This window comes from Colossoma macropomum, unplaced genomic scaffold, assembly GCF_904425465.1.
Source record: "Colossoma macropomum unplaced genomic scaffold, Colossoma_macropomum, whole genome shotgun sequence".
In the NCBI taxonomy this organism is placed as follows: Eukaryota; Metazoa; Chordata; class Actinopteri; order Characiformes; family Serrasalmidae; genus Colossoma; species Colossoma macropomum.
The window spans coordinates 51,326,478-51,344,559 of NW_023494789.1; the positions used below are offsets into that span (position 1 = coordinate 51,326,478).

Here is an 18,082-nt window from a genome sequence, read left to right on the forward strand (position 1 = left end):
TACTGAGCCATTTATTTTTTAATTAAATTTATTTTTCAATTTGCCAAATCTGGTCCTCCATAGTGGAGAACTGTGACTACTAGAGTTAGGCCTTCAGTTTGGACCATAAATGTCAGAAAATGGTAAATAAACGCTATATTAGTGCTAATTTCTGCTAGGGTTATCCTAACACTGTTAGCCCTGAGCTAACGTTAGTGCACATGAACGTTCTTTGGTCATTTTAGATCAAAAACCGTCACTTGAAACTTGTCAACGCCTTTCCATATGTTGTATTTGATGCTCCAAACTTCTGCATGCTGCAATAAGACTTTCAGTCCAGCTCCTGAAGTCCTAACCAATGGGAGAGCTCACTGGGCCGTATCTACCTAGATACCACAGAGAAAACAATACTGATTGGATGATTTTTCTTGGGCACTTTTGAGATCTTCAATGTTGTTTCTAACCAAACTTAACAATGAATTAGAACGATTACTACAGTACTTGAATACAACAAGCATTCTATGAAGCAAAAATGAGTTAAAATTAGACATGCATTTCTCATCAAGGCTTTTCTGAGGGCCTAGAAGGCACTGAGGGTCTGAGCAAGGAGCAAACAAGCAAACAAATTGTGTCCTTAGGAGCCCCTGGAGTGGATAAAACCAAGAGTGTCGTCTTCTCTGCGCTGGTGATTGTTTAGAATGACTTTTAGGACTCACATGTTTAGAAATAGTCCCAGTAATAACTATTCTACATTCAAAAATTCATTGGAAAATTGCATAGGTTTGCGTATTTGTATGTCACAGTAAACAGATTGTCACATGTGACGTTATTGATATTCTCTCTCAGATAGGGAATATACAGCATTGTGCAAAATTTAGGTCCCTGAGAAAATTAGAGTTAAGAATGAATTTAGATGTTAATTTATATTATGAATGTTAATTTAGAATGAATAAAACTATATTAATACAGTACGTGGTAATTTTATGAATGTCAACGTGTTTTAGCCCTTTCCAAAGTTCCTCATTGCAGTTATCATCCAATACTTAGTTTGGCTTATCAATATATTATCAGGTTAAATTAAGTGTGCTGGTGATGAAATTTTAACAATAGGGGGCGTCCAGAACTAACCAGCTCACAAGACATCAAGTACTACTTGGAAAATAAGAAATTCTTTTTTGTTTTATTCTAATATTGCCAAGATAAATAGTTTTGAATAATGTCCTTGGGTGCCTAAGACTTCAAAGTAGTGAAGGTACTTTGTACTCTACCTACTGAGTTGCACTGTGGGATTATTAGAGTATAATAATAGGTTTTTACTTGAATTAGAACTTTCAGTCCCTTTAGTAATGTTCTATCCAGTGCTCTCGTATTTGATTTTCCAATGTAGGGAGTATGATTAGGGGACCATTTCTGTTCCCTGTAATCAGGTCTGCATTTGAGGTGGGAATGGAGGAGAATGGGGCCCTCTGCTCAAAATAAAATGACAAAAATGATCCCCTCTCTAAAAGCCCCTACTTTGGATTAGTGCCATTGTGTGAGCTCTCATAAAAGTCATCTTTATGCTTTGTTCGATATAAACAAATGCACATTTTAATTACTGTATAGGGGACATCCACAAAGTTCTAAAAAGGTCAAAAGTACGCGCTTTAAAAAGATGGTTCTTCAAGGGTTCTTTAGTAAAGACAATGGTTCTATATTGAACCATGAACATTTAAAGAACCATTTGCGCACTTAAATGGTTCTTTGCATTGTGAAATTGATTTATGATTGATGGAAAATGTGTTTCATATGGTTCTATATTGATTTTTTTTTTTTGAAAGGGGTTATAACAGCAGAACCCTTTTTGGTGCTACACAGAACCATATACAACACATTCTCCATCAATCTGAAGAACCATTTCACCATGCAGACAACCATGTAAGCATGCAAATGATTCTTTGGTGTTAATGTTTCTATATATACAATATACAATGGTTCTGTCTTCACTAAAGAACCCTTGAAGAACCTTCTTTTTTAAGAGTGTATAGCAACAGCTCATAACCTCACAGCTGCTTGAACCCACCAACCCCTGCAAATGTTCCCTTGAAGGTTTTCAGGCACTGTAACAGTGCACTGGATATGCTGTGTTTTGGACGCCGCTGGAGAACAGCAAACTCCAAAACTTTTGTCCCTTTTATTGGTTTAACATTTTTCCATCTTGGCTGTAAATATGTCTCGGTTTGTGCTGATGTCCTAGTATAGGCTATAAAATCTAAATGAAAACAGACTTACTTTGCTCTGCTTTAAGCTTTAACCCAGCTATCTCCAGCAGGATACTGTTCCGCTAGAATGGTTTCTTGTAAAATGTCTCTCAACGTTCGACTTTTTAGTGTTTGACAGTTCCTCGTTGCAGATTAAACATATCTGGAAACCAGCTGGAGTGCATATAAGTGCAAATGAGTACATTCGTCTCTAAATTTTTGATGTCTGTCTTGAATCCTGCTCTTGTTTGCCATTTCGTTAGCAACTAACTAGGTGAGATTTTTGTCTGCATTGCTATGTGACCAGTTAAAGGTTAGTAAATCAGCAGTTATACATTAACTCCAGCCTTTAAGACAATTTATTGTTAAGGCTTTATTAGAAGGGGGCAGTAAAAGAGCCACATGTTGCTGACCCCAGTATAGGGCATATTTCTGTACCTAGCCTAAGTGCTCCTGATGTCCCTGAAAAAAATTCATTTACACAAGACTGCCGTTCAACATTTTGGTCCCTTTATTGGTGTTATCACAACTTCGAACAACAGAACCACCATGGCAACTGAATCACCAAGTCTAAAATATCACTTCGCTAGACAAAGAAATGACAAATAAAAATGTACAAATACAATAAAAGCAGAGAACTAAAAAGAGAATAAACACAGTGAAGTTATGAAAACCTTCAGCAACAAGGTCAACAAAAAAAACAAAAACAAAATCATTCACATTGTCAAACCATAACTTAGCTTTTTTCTTTTTTTTAATTTCTTCTCTGCCCAAACAAAGCATACTGACTCAACTTTAGGCGGAAATTGTCATTCCTTCATTGTTTATGACAAGAAATAACATTCTGGCAATTTTCTGCGAAGTACTGTAGAAAAAAAATGAAAATAGAGTCACAGTTTTCGTGCAAAACACTTAATGACCTAAAGATCTGATTCGCTTGCACATGAAAAAATCAAGACAACCAGGGATTGTCTGTCAGTACGCTCAGGGAAAAAGAAAGCTTCTCGACCAAAACATCACGCAAACTTTCATTTCGGTGCCTGTTTTAAACTGGCATTGGTGTTATTAAATTTAGACAGGTGACAAATTAAAGGAAAAGCCAACATGAAGTGTAAAGAACCGCGTGGCGTAGGTTCTACAAGTTTTTGAAACCGAAGCTTTTCCAAAAGATTCCCTCAGTTGGTGTTTTGTCGATGGTGGTGGAGGATGCAGGCAAACGTGTCGCTCTCATAGGTGTTCAACTGGGTTGAGATTTGGTGACTGTGAAGGCCACAGCATGTGATTTATATCAATTTATACTTCTTTTATAATCTTAATTCCACTCATTCACCCACCAACCCCCTTCGCTGTAGGCATTGAAGCCTGTACTGTTCTCTTGGTGTATGCTACACATGCACTCGCCCACTTGTGGAGAATTTGGTGAAGAGTGACTCACCTGACTGTTTTACTTGTTTCCACATCTCTATAGACCAGTGCTGATGGTTTTTACACCACTGACCTTTCAGATGGTCACTGGTCTTTGTAATGAGGGGTTTCTGCACTGCAGCCCTACTAAAATATCCTCTTTTATGTACTTGTGGTTGGATTGTTCTTGCTGGCGTTGACATTTTCTCTCAGCTCTTCTAATGTACGAGCATCATGCTCAAGTTTCCAGCCCTTTTTACTGATGTCTTTCCCACGGATCTAAAAGCAGAGGTCACTTTAGTCACTGTTCCTGTTGAAACACTGAGGGCCAGTTGAGCAGTCTTTATTACTGAAGCTCCTGCGAGGACAGAACTTTTCTTGCCGGCTACAGAGCATGGTAGGATGTTTCTTAACCCTCTGGGGTTGACAAATATGCCGACGTGTCAAATTAAATGTTTTCTCAGTGTTTCTATTAATATCTTTGCGATAATCCAGCGCAGAAATCCAGTTCAAACACTTCTTGAATCTGTAGAGTCGCCCTTTCCATTCCATCTTATCATGAGATCATACGAGACTCACATCCGGAGTTATGAGCCTATGAAGAGGGGCTGAGATACACGTCATCTGCCTCTCACCGTGTGGAGCTGGTGGATTCGTGTGTCCTTCTACATTCTGTCTGAAACTGACCAATGGACACTCAGGAAATCACCAAGGACTGACACATCATGATGGAAACACTTCATTTTTCATTCAATCGCCTCAGACACAGACGCGAGAGGTGTGTAGAAAAGTTTGCGTCCGCTAAAGTTGCTGCAGCAGTTTTGGAAAACAGCAATGAGGAGAACATTTATCTACTCTTTTACTTATACAGTCCACTACTTTTGTGACTCTGGTAAACCCATTTCAAGCAGCAAAACAATTCAACAAGAATGAAGAAAATGCCCTTAATCCCCATAGAGTTTATTGTATCATGCTGGAAGCAGGTTATGTTTCCCAACTTAGTAGTATATTTAGTTTTTACCTCTAATTTGCCACCTGTCTGTAAGTTTCCACATTTGTCCCATGATCTGTAATTTGGTTGCAGTCGAATATGGCACTTCAAATCAACAAGATCCACGAATACATTTCGGATTTGGAGGTAAAAGACATGCAAAGTAAAGTGCAAATGATTCAATGAAAGACTCTCCAGAAACAGTCAAACTGACGTTTCACTGTTTACGTCACTCCCGTAACACCAGAACAGAAGTCCCCAGAAGGAACAAACAGCGGAAAAGTAACGGAGCTACAGCTGCTGAGAACGCACTCGAGCTATAAACAAAAAGGTCCAACCTTCGACAGAGAGTTCAGCTGAAAACCTGCCACTTGCGACGTCTGCAGGCTCTCAGTGTCCGTGATAAAGCAGACAGCGTGAGGATGCACGAAAGAGACAGGAACCACGAAAACCATCAGAATAACAAAAATATCAAGCTTCTTTTCAAACTCATTTAAGCACGGACTCGTCTTTCTTCAGAAGCTGTACAGAAGCTTAGGAAAAGTCTATTTGGTTCTCCTCAGCTGGCATATAGAAAGATTTTTTTTTCACCGTTTTCTGTGTCGTTTTTTTCCTCTACATTAATGGGATAACATTCAAGGCATATATCGAAATAGGAAAAGAACTGTACAAGATCACTTCACGGTCCAGGATTCAGGCTTCGATGCTGGACATTGACAAAAATAAATGGAGAGAAATGGCCAATAGAGGTTGTTTTTGTATTTTTTTTCATTCTTAACTTCTTTATACAATACTTTACACAAATCCCAATGAGGGTGTGATCTCTCTCTGTTTCTGCCTCCTGCGTCCTTAACAGGAGAAAGGGAGGCACCCAGAGGAGTCTGAAAGGTGGCGTTCAGACGAAGAGGAGGCGTCTGCTCTTCCTCTCTTCTTTCTCTTCTTCACCTCTTGGCTTCTCCCTCACTCAGAAGGAGCTGAGGCTCTCCAGAGCTACCTCATAGCAGAACTTGTACTGCTCCTAAACACAAATGGAGAAAGATTAATTCAGATTTCTGAAGCACACGGCCTTCTGCAAAGCTTCTCTTCATAAATATACATTCAGTTTACTTTGACTTTACGTTCTGTAAGGCAAGGCAAGTTTATTTATAGAGCACCTTTCAGACACTGCTGTCATTCAAAGTGCTTTACAAAAGAGAAAATACAGAGTCAGAAAATACAGAGTTGTTTAAAAAAAAAGTGAGAATAGAAAAACGGTTGAAAACAGCATTAAAAACCTAATTAAATTCAAAATTAAAAATAAAATTAAAATAAAAAAAAAATCAACCGAGTCTGCAGTTTTGCCTTTTTTCCATTTGTTTCGAGGCCAAACAATGAAAAAAATGACAAAATGGTAAAGGATGTTTGTCCTAGGGTCTTTTTGTGGATGCAAGATCCTTTTCTCATATACACAGATGTTTTATTCAGTAATATCTTCTAGTATTTCAATCTACATTGTATAAGATACAGCAGGTGGTGTTTAAAGCCCTATTCGAGCTGGATTAGTATTGGCGACGAGCTGTAATTTGAGTGATTACTGATGAGCGTTTTGATTTTAATCCAGTACGAATCTGCCATGTCTGTAGTTTTTACAGTCTGATCAGTCATAATTCCAGAGTGAATCACCTCCTATAATTCTCCAAACTCAGAGCTCCTCAGTAACAGCAGCCCTGCTCGAATCAGCATCTGAGTAATGGAATAACAAAACCAGATAATAGAAAACGCACGGGGCTGAAGTCAGCTTCCTATTTGCCAGCTTCTTGTTTACATTTTCCCATTCCACCTTAAATAGCACAGCATTTTCTTATTAGTACCATTTTCTTATTCCCCAGCTTTTTGTTCGAACTGCTGCACTATTTAAGGTGGAAAAAGAAAAAGAAGCTGACCTCGACTTTGCAGAACACCGTGCCTCCCTTTATCTTATCTATTTTTGCGAAGACGAGGCTAACAGCTAAAATGGAGCTTGATTTGAACCTTAATCTACAAATGCATGACAAGATCTACTGAAATCCACATTTATAGGTGATGGCTGAATTAGAAAGAGAAGGAACACGAAATATCTTGAAGGCTCCTCCCGCAAGGCAGTCTTTGAGTTGAATGAGCCCACTTTGCTAGCATAACTCTAGTCTATATATTATTCTATATTCTATATATATAACCTTTTTGAAAAGGGTTCCATATAGCGCCCTAAAACTCAAAAGGGTTCTATATAGCGCCCAAAAACTCCAACAGCACTGATCCACTCGTGCCAGCACAACACACACTAACACACCACCACCGCGTCAGTGTTACTGCAGTGCTGAGAATGATCCCCCACCCAAATAGTACCTGCTCTGTTCATAATGGTCATAATGTTATGCTTGATCGGTGTATTTCTTATGCTTTATTTGATAGAAACAGTGTGGGACCTCCAGAAAGTTCTAAAAAATTCAAAAGTACACTCTTAAAAACGATGGTTCTTCAAGGGTTCTTTGGTGAAGACAGTGGTTCTACATAGAACCATGAACACCATTTGCATGATTAAATGATTCTCTGCATGGTGAAATTGTTCTTCAGACTGACGGGGAATGTCTTGTATATGGTTACATTTAGCACCTTTTTGAAAAGGGTTCTGTATAGCACCAAAAAGAGTTCTTCTATTGTTAGAAGCTTAACATCGTAACAATAGCAGAATCCTTTTTGGTGCTATTTGTAGCTATATACAACACGTTCTACATTCACCTGAATAACCATTTCACCATGCAAAGAACGATTTAACCATGCAAAAGTTTCTACAGAACTCATGGTTCTAAGTAGAACCATAACCTTAACTGGAAGAACCATCTTTGAGTCAAGAAATGAGAAATACTCACGACCGCTGACAAAAACTACGACTTCTGAGAACAACTAAGATTTTCTTAAAAGAAAAAACAGACAGTGTCGTCTGGGTCCTTATGTCGGACCCCAGGGTTCTATTCTTGTCCTTAACTTTCCGCCCGTTCCTGGTACACAGCTGCCCGGTTCTGCAGCATTTTGCAGGGAAATTGAGCTTAATGGTTTGAGTGCTACCACTATAGAAAGGTGCAAGGACAGATGTCTAATTGCACCTGGAATGGCCGGCTATTAGACCCAAGTCGCTTTTCTCTGAACTGGAGTGGCAGGAGCTGTGATGTGAAGCACAGCTGCAAGTCTCCGGGGCGAGAAGGAGAGAGGGCTAATTACCTCCTTTTTCTGGATCCGAGCTTCTTCAGGAGCTGAAAAGCGGCTCTTATTCTCTACAGCCAGGCTGAGGACGCTCAGGGAACCATCATGTTATGCAAAAACTACTTGAAATTACACGCGACCCCTCCTGAACACCCCTTATTACTTAATTAATCGTTTAATCCGGTGACTGCTGAGGATCCCAACTTTGTATGTGACTGAGAACTACATCAATAACACGAATAACACTGTGTAAGTTAAACTGAATGTTCTTGTAAACATGTTGCTCCCCAGCATGTGCGGCTCCAGTAAACAATGTAGAAAATAACCCATTTCGGCATTCTTTTCCATAATTAATGATAATTACAGCTGACTTTCTGCACCGCACAACTCTGTGTGCACAGCTGAGCGATTTATATCTGTATTTTATGAGCCAAATTCAGAATGATTTATGTGTATGAACAGCTCTTAAGTACAAAGCAGTCAGAAAAAACATGGCAAGACAATTAAAATACTGAGAAACATCTCACTTTCCATTTATGGCAAGATTTCCTTTGAGGAACTGAAAGCAAAACACTTTAATGTTGATACAGATACGAAACTGGAACTGAGTGTAGCTAATGTGTCTACACTGTTAATTAATGCCAGGATTTCACAAACGGCAAAACATCGTGTTCATCATTTTGCTGTGAAATCAACTGATCTTAAGAGATCTCCTGTAGTAACACAGCAAATTAATTACATGAGGATGATGTTGAGCTGTGCGGGACAGTATTATGGGATATGGCAGCAACTGAGAGTCAAAAATAGGGCTGAAAGATAAATCGTTCTTATATCGAAATTGCAATTTAAGGGAGTGCAATGTTCAAATCGCATTTTTTTTTATTTTTATTATAGCTTACATGATCAAACACGCTGTCTTCAGTTTTAAGTGGGAAAACTGAACCTAATAACACAGAGCTTGTGAACTGCCTGTAGATGAGTTAGACCGATCAGAGGCACACAAACTTCTGTGTGTTGTGACATCACAATTACAACATACTGGCAGCCTGGGTCACTACATTCACGGTCGAGCCTCCAGCCAGAAAAGGTGGATATACTAAACTCCTCGGAGCAAAATACAGGCCTGAACCTAAATTTATTGAAAATAATCGCATATTAAATAGCTATCGCTATTTTGGTCAAACAATTCCAATAAGATATTTTCCCCAAATCGTTCAGCCCTAGTTAAAAAGGTGCAAACATATTAATAAAAACATTATTATTCTAGCAATTTAGATTTTAGTGTTTTAAAGACTCACAGTTTTATATTAGAGCTTTTTTTGTTTGGTTGTTTTTAATGTTAAATGCTGGAGCACTGAAAAAAAAATTATTTTTATTGGTATTGCCATATGAGAGTGTTTGATCATCTCTGTGCAAATTATAAGCAAGTTTTATAAGCAAAATTGTCTGGTTATTGTGTATTCCAATTTAAAAGTGCTTACTTTCAATATTCTGTGCATATACAGTGCAAAACACAGTGGATAAATATCTTCCTTGATTTTTTTTATTTTAGTTTATCTTTTTTTTATCTAAATTATCAAAAAATATAACGTTTATATGTCTCAGTATTTTTTTTTTCCACATGTAAATTTATAATAAATTACTGACTACTGAGTTGCATTACTTTTATAGTTCTTATGTAAAAATACAGGATTACTGTAAGTGTACAGCAGAATCATCTACATCACAGTAATCTTATGGTCAACGTGACTGTGAAGTCCCAGTATGCAGTTAATTCACTGTTATTTACTGTTGGTTGGTTCAGTTACTTACTGTTATATGGTTCAGCAAATTATTGTGAAAGCAACGCAACTAGAAGCAAATAATTTACTGAAGTTCTTTTACAGTGTAGCTACACTTATGATGGTTAAAATAATACTTCAGTAAAAATGCCAGCATTGATATTGGCAGGTATGATTTAATGCTAAAAGGCCCTCTAGATTATACTTATCAGTATTTTAGAGGAATACGTTTTTCACTGATTTTCTTCGTCAAGCTTTGATTTAGTTTTTACAGATTTTTATTAATAGTAGAGCCCTAGAGAAACTTACTGAGTCAGAACTGTTCACAGTGGTGATAGGAACCAGACGTCCACCTCTAAAAGCTCCCTCACAGAAAGTTCCTACATGAAATGGTTATGAATTCACAGCTTGATGACTGAGACACTTTTTTATGGTAGTTTTCAGAAGATTTTGGACTAAAAAGTATTTTGAAAATCCAGTGTGAGACAAAATAGTCCCCAAAAAAAGATTTTTTTTTTCAGATTTTCCACTATTTTCCATCGTCAACATTCCATATAAACTCAGAAGACTCGTGTAGGTTCACTGGTGGTTCTGGATAGTAAATAAAATGTCTATATTTGTGTTGTAGTCATGGCGACCCCTGGTTCCCATCACCACCACTGTAAAGAAATATGAACCATTTCACACCAAACCACTCTGAATCTCTCACTTTTCACGTTTTCATTTTACTTTTTATATCACTTACCATCGTCTCGACCATGTTGGCCTTGTTGTTTCGGAGCGTCTTCACTGTATGGAACACGTCAACGATGTTCTGCTGCTGAATCATCTCACAGATGCTACAGATGGCACAGAACGTCCCGCTACGCCCTCCACCAGTCCTTCAGAGAGGAGAGAGATGTCAGAGAGACGTTAGAGCACATAACCACACTCCTCCACAGGTTCCGCTGGGCTACATGTGGGTTTCTGAGAGTCGCATGACTCACAGGGCACGCCATACATTCTCCTTCTCAGGCCATGGAGCATTTTCACTCCTCTGAACAATGACTCAAACCGCGCATCTATTTCCATGCTGAGTTTGATGGCGCTGTTCGCCTTCGGCTAAAGTTTATTAGGGAAAAATAAAGGGGAAAAAAGAAAGACCATACTATTAGCTTTACACCTTAATGACCAGCCTGCCCATCAACACTGCAGCTGCTTCCTAATCCTTGTAAGTACACGAATATCTGTATTATGCAACGCTTTAGCATTCCGGTCATTCTCATTACCACAGAGAGTACCCTCTGACAATTTCCCCAACTAGTGGATTCAAAGCAGAGCAGTGCGTCTGCTAAATAAAACATGGCAGGGAAGAAAGACTTTGACTAGTGAGGCGAAACCAACCTCAGGCCGGTCCTCTCCGGCTATATCGGACAAAACATTAGACCTGTCAGCAGCGTAATATGTAGTGAAATGTATTGTATTGAATGCACAGTGTGAGCTGTAATAGCCAACCTTGCGGTGGTAATCATTTCTCTTTTCCTCAGCGCAGCTTTGTTCAATAATTTCTCACTTGTCTACAGCACACATTCACACTAATGGTGTGAACACAGCTCTACAGGCAGTGATAGTAATGAAATAAGGTGAACAGATTACAGGGAAGCAGCGGAGAACAAAACCTGCTACCGTTATAATTCAGGAGAATCACATTTTTGAGTTGTCATATATTAAAAAAAAGGCTCAGACAGTGCTGGGTGAATAATGACGATGTTAGCGGATTGATTTTGCCTGGATCTTTTGTGTTTGCCAGGCTGTGGTTCATGACGCCTTCGGAAAGTTCGGGATGAAAAGATCGCTGTGTGTCCTTGGCTCAGAAGCACATTCTGCAAAATGTGATGCTAATCTCAAACACTGTATTCTGTGTGAAGAGGTCTGTGCACATGCACGGCATCTCTAGAGTTACTCAGAATGGAGCAACGAAGAAAAAACATCCAGTGAGCGGCAGTTCTGTGGACGGAAAGGCCTTGTTGATGAGAGAGGTCAGTGGAGAATGGATAGACTGGTTCAAGCTGATAGAAAGGCATTTTTGACCCAGTAAAAAATGAGAAGTCTGCTCAACTTAAAATAATATAATAACTGATTATAATTAACATGGCTTTTCTTGGGTTGATTCAACTTGAGGACACCAAAGTTCACACAACTCACACTTCTTAGTTGAGTCAAAAATTCTCCCAGCTATGGTGTCTAGGTCTGCATCTCAGTTAGATAAACAAAACTGAATGTGTTTTTTTACTCAGTTTCCCCACTAGCTGGCGCTCCTTCTATCACACAGTCCCATCTGGCATATTTTCCTCTTGGGCTTCCGGATATGGACAGCTATGGTATTTTTAGGATTCAAACTCACAACCTCCTGAAGTTGAGATGAATTATTAGACAGTTGCACCACATGAGACGATACCAAGCTTTAAAGTTAAAATAACAAGTATTTTCTACAGCGTATTAAACATTTGTAGACACAAAATCTGAGTTCTTTCATGTGTTCCTGAGTGGCGCAGTGGACTAAGCTGTCACCCTAGCAGGAGGTTGTGAGTTTGAGCCCCATAAGTCTGTACCCAAGAGGAAATATGTCTAGTAGGACTGTGTGATAGAAAGAGTCCTGGCTGGTGGGGAAGTTGAGTAAAAAAGCAAGTTTATTTTATTTTCCTCACTGTGATGCAGAACTAAAAAATTAAGAGAACTTTTGACTCAACTAAGAAATTAGATTTGTGTGAACTCTGGTGTCCTCAAGTTGAGTCAACTCAAGAAAAGCCATGTAATCCGTTATTATGTCATGTTGAATTGAGCTGACCTCTCATTTTTAACAGTGTACAGTAACTCAGATAACCACTCTGTACAATTGTGGTGAGCAGAAAAGCATCTCAGGATGCACAACATGTCGAATCTTACGGCGGATGGGCTACAACAGCAGAAGATCACGTCTGGTTCCACTTCTGTCAGCCAAGAACAGAGAGAGCCGAGGCTGCAGTGGGCGCAGGCTCACCAAAACTGGACAGTTAAAGACTGGAAAATAAAGCCTGGTCTGATGAATCTGGATTTCTGCTCAAGCACACATGTGGTAGGGTCAGAATATGGTGCGAAAAGCATGAATCCATGGACGCAACTTGCCTTGTGTCAGCAGTCCAGGCTGGTGGAGGTGGTGTAATGGGATGGGAAATGTTTTCTTAGCACACTTTGGGCTGTCAATACCAATCAATCATTGCTTTAATGCCACAGCCTACTTGAGTGTTGTTGCTGACCATGTTCATCCCTTCATGGCCACAATTTACCATCTTCTACACTGCAAAAATGGTGTCTTGTCAAGTTAAATTATCTTAAATATAGTGAATAAATCTAATATTTCTCCTGTTTAGATTACTGTAAGCTTTATCTAAGACTATTCAACTTATTTATAGATACTTTTATGTGTTTTAGTAATTTTATTGCATAAAATGATCTCACTATATTGGCAGATAATCTAGCCTGTTTTTAAGCAAAATTTGTAGCACACAATAATATTAATATTAATATAAAAAAACAATATTTTTTTCCAGTATGGTTAATAATATTTATTTAATTATATGAAAAATGCCATTTTTACGTTATCAATGCTTATATTTTTGCACATGGCTATATCATTCATTCTGTAGCGCCCTGTCCAGCCTTACTCTCATCTCTGTCAGTTTTCTCTTCTCTTCTATACCTCCTTCATTACACATTCACATATATGAGGTGTGAAAGTTAAAAGAAAATGTATGTATTTGTTTGGTTTATTAATTTGTTTATTTGCAATGTGAGTTAAGGTGTTATATGTATGGTCAGAAATAGCTGTAATGCTTTTTAATAAATTCAAATCTTCAAAAGACTTCATTTGATGTATTTACTTAATTTGCATACTACTGATGGAGATTAGCTACTGAGCTGTCTAGCACTGTATTATTGAACATTATCAGAGCACAATGGCTGAAAATAAGAATGACAGCAGAAAACAATGAAACCTAAGAAAGAAAGCACGAGTTATACACTGTAATGAATGTAAAGTCATTGTTCTCAAGGTCAAAGTCAACCACAAAATGCAGAAGATGCTTTGTTTATGTATGGTAGGGCCTGAATTATGCAAAAAAAAAACTCTTGTGGCAAAAAATCTGAAAATATCGAGCAATATGTTTTAATATTAAAAATATATATCGTCCCTGTCTGAACAAAACCTTGCATCTCTAAAAATAACTTTACAGGAGGAGGAACAAAATATTCTTAATATTACATGTAAGTTTATGTAACAAAATTTTATGAAATTTTGACACAGTTTAAACAGAAGCTTATCTTTTCAAATCATATCAAGGCATGAAAAACATAAAAAAAATGGAGATGCGAGTTTTTTTGCCCAACAGTGATGATATATTAGTTAAACAGTGCTTTACTGACTGATGTGACTAAAATATTTTTGTCGATACCTATAAAACCAAAAGTTGTTAATATCAGTCAATATAATCAGCCAACCAATATATCAATCAGGCTCTTTGACACAGTACGTCAGTCTCATCAGAGCTGGTATGCGCTGTGTTCCTGTGTATACGCACCACTACACTAGTAATGAGGGTCAATAGTGAACATGCCTTTTCCGAACCAAATCTATATAAGTAATCTAATTCTGCATATATATTAGCCTTGCTGTGTTTTCTGCCATACAAAGTGCAACATCGGATTTCCAGCCTGACCAATTTCTCAAAACACCCCACAGGACCTGCCGGAAATCAATGTAAGTCTGATTGGACTGGCATCAGTGAGCTGCTACAAACACGGTTGTTTTTGTGTTTTGGAGGGAAATAAAAGAGCAAAACATGGCACGGACTAATCAACACTGTGTTAACCGCCGAAGCAGTTCTCCACAAATCAGCCACGGATTCTCCCACCAAGACCCGCTAATTTTCAGCTTCATTTGTTTTCGGCTCTGGTGTTTCTGTGTGTTCGAAGAAATGAAACAGAGAGGAATTAGGAGAGAGAGATGAAGGAAGGAATGGAGAAAAATGAGAGAAAGAGAGGAAGAAAGCATGAGGATGGTGGGAAAGGACGAGGCCTTCTGCTTAGCTGCTGATGGAGGTGGTACAAAAGTCAGAGACCACCCAGAAAAACAGCCTTCAGGTACAAAATTACACACAACAGCTGAATCTACTCTCAGCTGTTCAGTCTCAGTGAGTCTCTCTCTCCCTTTATTCCAGCTTCCATTCTGTTCAGGAGACTCACTTTCAGCTCCTCAAAGAATCTGCAGACACACCTCCAAAGTTCAGTCTTAGAAGCTGGTTGATCATTTTCTGAAGTAATCAAACACATTCAGTGGTGTTGAGGTCTGGACTCTGGGGTGGTCAGTCCATCGTTCAGCTTCTTTGTTTGATGTGTCCGTCTCCTTTTCTCAGTGAGGTTCTTCTTGATCAGCTACACATCCTTTCAGACCCACAGCGCTGAGTCGTCTTCTCACAGTGGAAGGATGGACAGAAACACCTGTGGATGTTTTCAGATCTGAAGCAGCTTGATTTTCTCCTCTCTCTCAGAGATGAAAGCTTTAAGTGCTGTTTATCTGATGGGGGCAGGTTTGGGGTCGACCAGGTCTTCCAGGTGGTTGTTAGGAGCCTCATTTTCTCTGTAGCTTTTAATCAGTTTTTGAACTCCAGTTTTGGAAACTTCTTATTTTACTTAGACTCTCTTCTTTCTTATGCAAGTGGATCATCTTACATCTAATCTCCTCCTTCTGAATGATTAATAACTCACAGTCAAATAAATGAAGAGTGCTCTCCGACTTTTGCACCATGCTGTATGTTCTTATATGTTGTTGCTGTCATATAAAAACCTCATAACTCGTTACTGGAGTTTTTTTTTTACATTGTATGAACATTTTATGATGAGTGGAAAATATGAATGGTCCAAAATAATAATAATAAAAAAAAATCTCAACTAACATACGTTCAAGTTGCAAATATCTTTTCTTTCTCTTATTAAGTTTCCCTTTAGGAGCTGTGAGGTTTACTTTAAGGTTTTGTTTCTACTTTGACGATATAAAATCTAGTAATTGGATATTTCAGACAGTCGGTCTGGGTGTTTTGTTAAGTAAGGTCTTTACTCACAGGCAGTGGACCACAGTGCGTCCATCTCCCCCGTCATACTGCTCCTGCCACTTGGCCAGCCGTCTGACCAGCTGCAGAATGGAGCGCTTGGACAGCGGGGTGTCTCTGTACGCCGGCCAGCCAAGGAACTGGAAGTGCTGGACCAGCCGGTAGCCATCCTGTGGCTAATTGGAGAGAGAGATGGGGACAGAGAGAGAGAGAGAAAGAGAGAGAGAAAGTTATGTTGAGGCAAAATTCAGCCGAGTCATTATCCTCACTATCACCATCCTCTGGGTCTTCACATGACCACCTTCAGCTTCTCTGTGCATTCAAACAATTATACAATTACAAAAGCTCATTTTACACCAAAGATGTGTAGAGTCCTATCGATATATCAGCTGGATGATAATATTGACAACCCACATTTTTATCAGTATCAGCGAAAACATCGCCAATAATTCAATTTTTTGGTTGTGGCCAGGAATAATATAAATAAGTAAAAATATATGGAATATACTTTTGTGTTTGAAGTAGAGGTTTCAAAACAGTTTGCAATGTAAGTAAATGACTAAAATGCGCCTGAGGAAAAATTAGATCACTTTACTCACTAATACACTTGAGCAGAAGTAAAAGCACCATTTGAAAACACTGAATTAAGTACAAATTTGTACTAAAATTGTACTTTTTCACAGTAAAATGCAATTTTAGCCTATTTTGGAGCCTCAGTTCAGCTTTGAATTTTAATATCACTGCTGTCAGAACAAAACCTCGTATCTCCAAAAAAGGAACTTTACAGGACGAGGAAAAAGGTTTGTAACTTTTAATGGAAGTAAATGGATAAATATGTTTTCCAAGTAATTTTGGACCATGTCGGTTAGTCCGTTCATCATGAAATTTTGACACATAACAAATGGCAACTGGCCTTTTTTGACAAATTATGTCAAAAACTGGGCAATGGCAACAATGGAGATGTAAGTTTTTGTCCCGACAGCAACGATATGTTAAATTAAATTAGAAATAAAAAATAATTGTTACATTTGAATTATATTTCGAATTAAACAATTTGATTTGATTATATTAAAAAAACATAACAAGTGGACTTCCATTTTGCTGGTGAAAAGGCCACTAGGGGGCGTGCAGAGAGGAAATACGTAAATGTATGAGTTACTGCCCACCTCTACATCTTACATCACCTAATGATTTTTCACATGATGCATCATTCAGATGGTCCTTGAATGTAAATATGATATTATATCTACCTACAGAAGCCAATTTCTCTCTGAAAACAAAGTTAAAATGGAAAAATAAAAAGTTTTACTAGATAAAATGACAAGACAAAAAGGTACTTAAGAAAGAAATGGTTCTGTATTTTTAAATAGAACCATTGCCGTAACTGAAGAACCCTTGAAAACCCTTCTTTTTTTAAGAGTGCAGTCAAGTTGTAAAGTGCTGCCAAAGACATTAATGTGGTAAACTTATGAACTGTAGTGTACACTGAACACATTTAACCTAATTTCACTGGAAAAGACATCGTTTTTTTGCAGTGTAGCCCAAACAGAGACGTCAGCGCTCCGTGGTGCAGGCGGCGGAGGCTGAGCGCAGGCCTTATTACCCGCTGCTCAGCACTGATGGAGCCATTTCATGGCAAATTTGTGACGCCGGTGTGAGTTTTCACGCCAAGCCGGCACGCCCGCGCTGATTAGCTAGCCGCTAAATCTCGTCTGTCACCAGCAGTTGAGGAGGAGAGGAGAGAGGGAGGAAGGAGGGATGACTATTTCCAGCACTGTTCAGCTGCTGCATCATATGGAGCCTCAGTAATGAATGCTAATGGGAGCTAATGTAGCACTAAACTAACCCACATGGAAAAAAGTAAACACTGATCTGCCTAAGAACGTCTCATCCACCGTTTATATCAGCTTCGGCTGAGCAAGATGCAAAAACCAAACGCTCATATGTGAAAGGCAAAGCTAATCAAGTTCAAAGATGTGTGAGCTGTGTTAAGTGAAACTGAAGACTGGGCTTGAAACAAGCTGATTTGATGTGTTTTGTTCCCTTTTTTCTCATTCGCTTTAATTTTCAGAGTCCTTTTGGTGTAAAATTGACCAAATGTCTCTTTTGTATTCTCTCTTTTTCTTTCACCTGGTATTCGTACTGAATTTGCTTTACTCAGTTTTGCACTGATTAGGGCAAACAGCAGTGTTGAACCGTGACTATTACAGCCAGGCCTTCAGGGTCGAGCCGTTAATGTCAAAACTTGGTCAAAAAACACGTGAACTCCTCTATGACTATGGGATTCTAGTTGTATGTTAGCGCTAAGCTAATGCTGATTCATATTAACATTTTTTGGCCATTCTA

General features: G+C 38.6%; 1 protein-coding gene across 1 annotated transcript in view; it reads right to left on the minus strand.

Moving 5' to 3' along the window:
* Positions 1–5,281: 5,281 nt before the first annotated feature.
* Positions 5,282–18,082, minus strand: part of ptprt (protein tyrosine phosphatase receptor type T) — a 464,808-nt gene continuing 452,007 nt past the window's right edge. Inside the window, exons 31-33 of the mRNA XM_036571590.1 lie at positions 15,749–15,912; positions 10,360–10,495; positions 5,282–5,632 (exon numbers count right to left, since the gene is read on the minus strand). Of these exons, the coding sequence (XP_036427483.1) occupies positions 5,579–5,632; positions 10,360–10,495; positions 15,749–15,912 (354 nt within the window). The 3' untranslated portion in view covers positions 5,282–5,578. The remainder of the gene's footprint in view (positions 5,633–10,359; positions 10,496–15,748; positions 15,913–18,082) is intronic.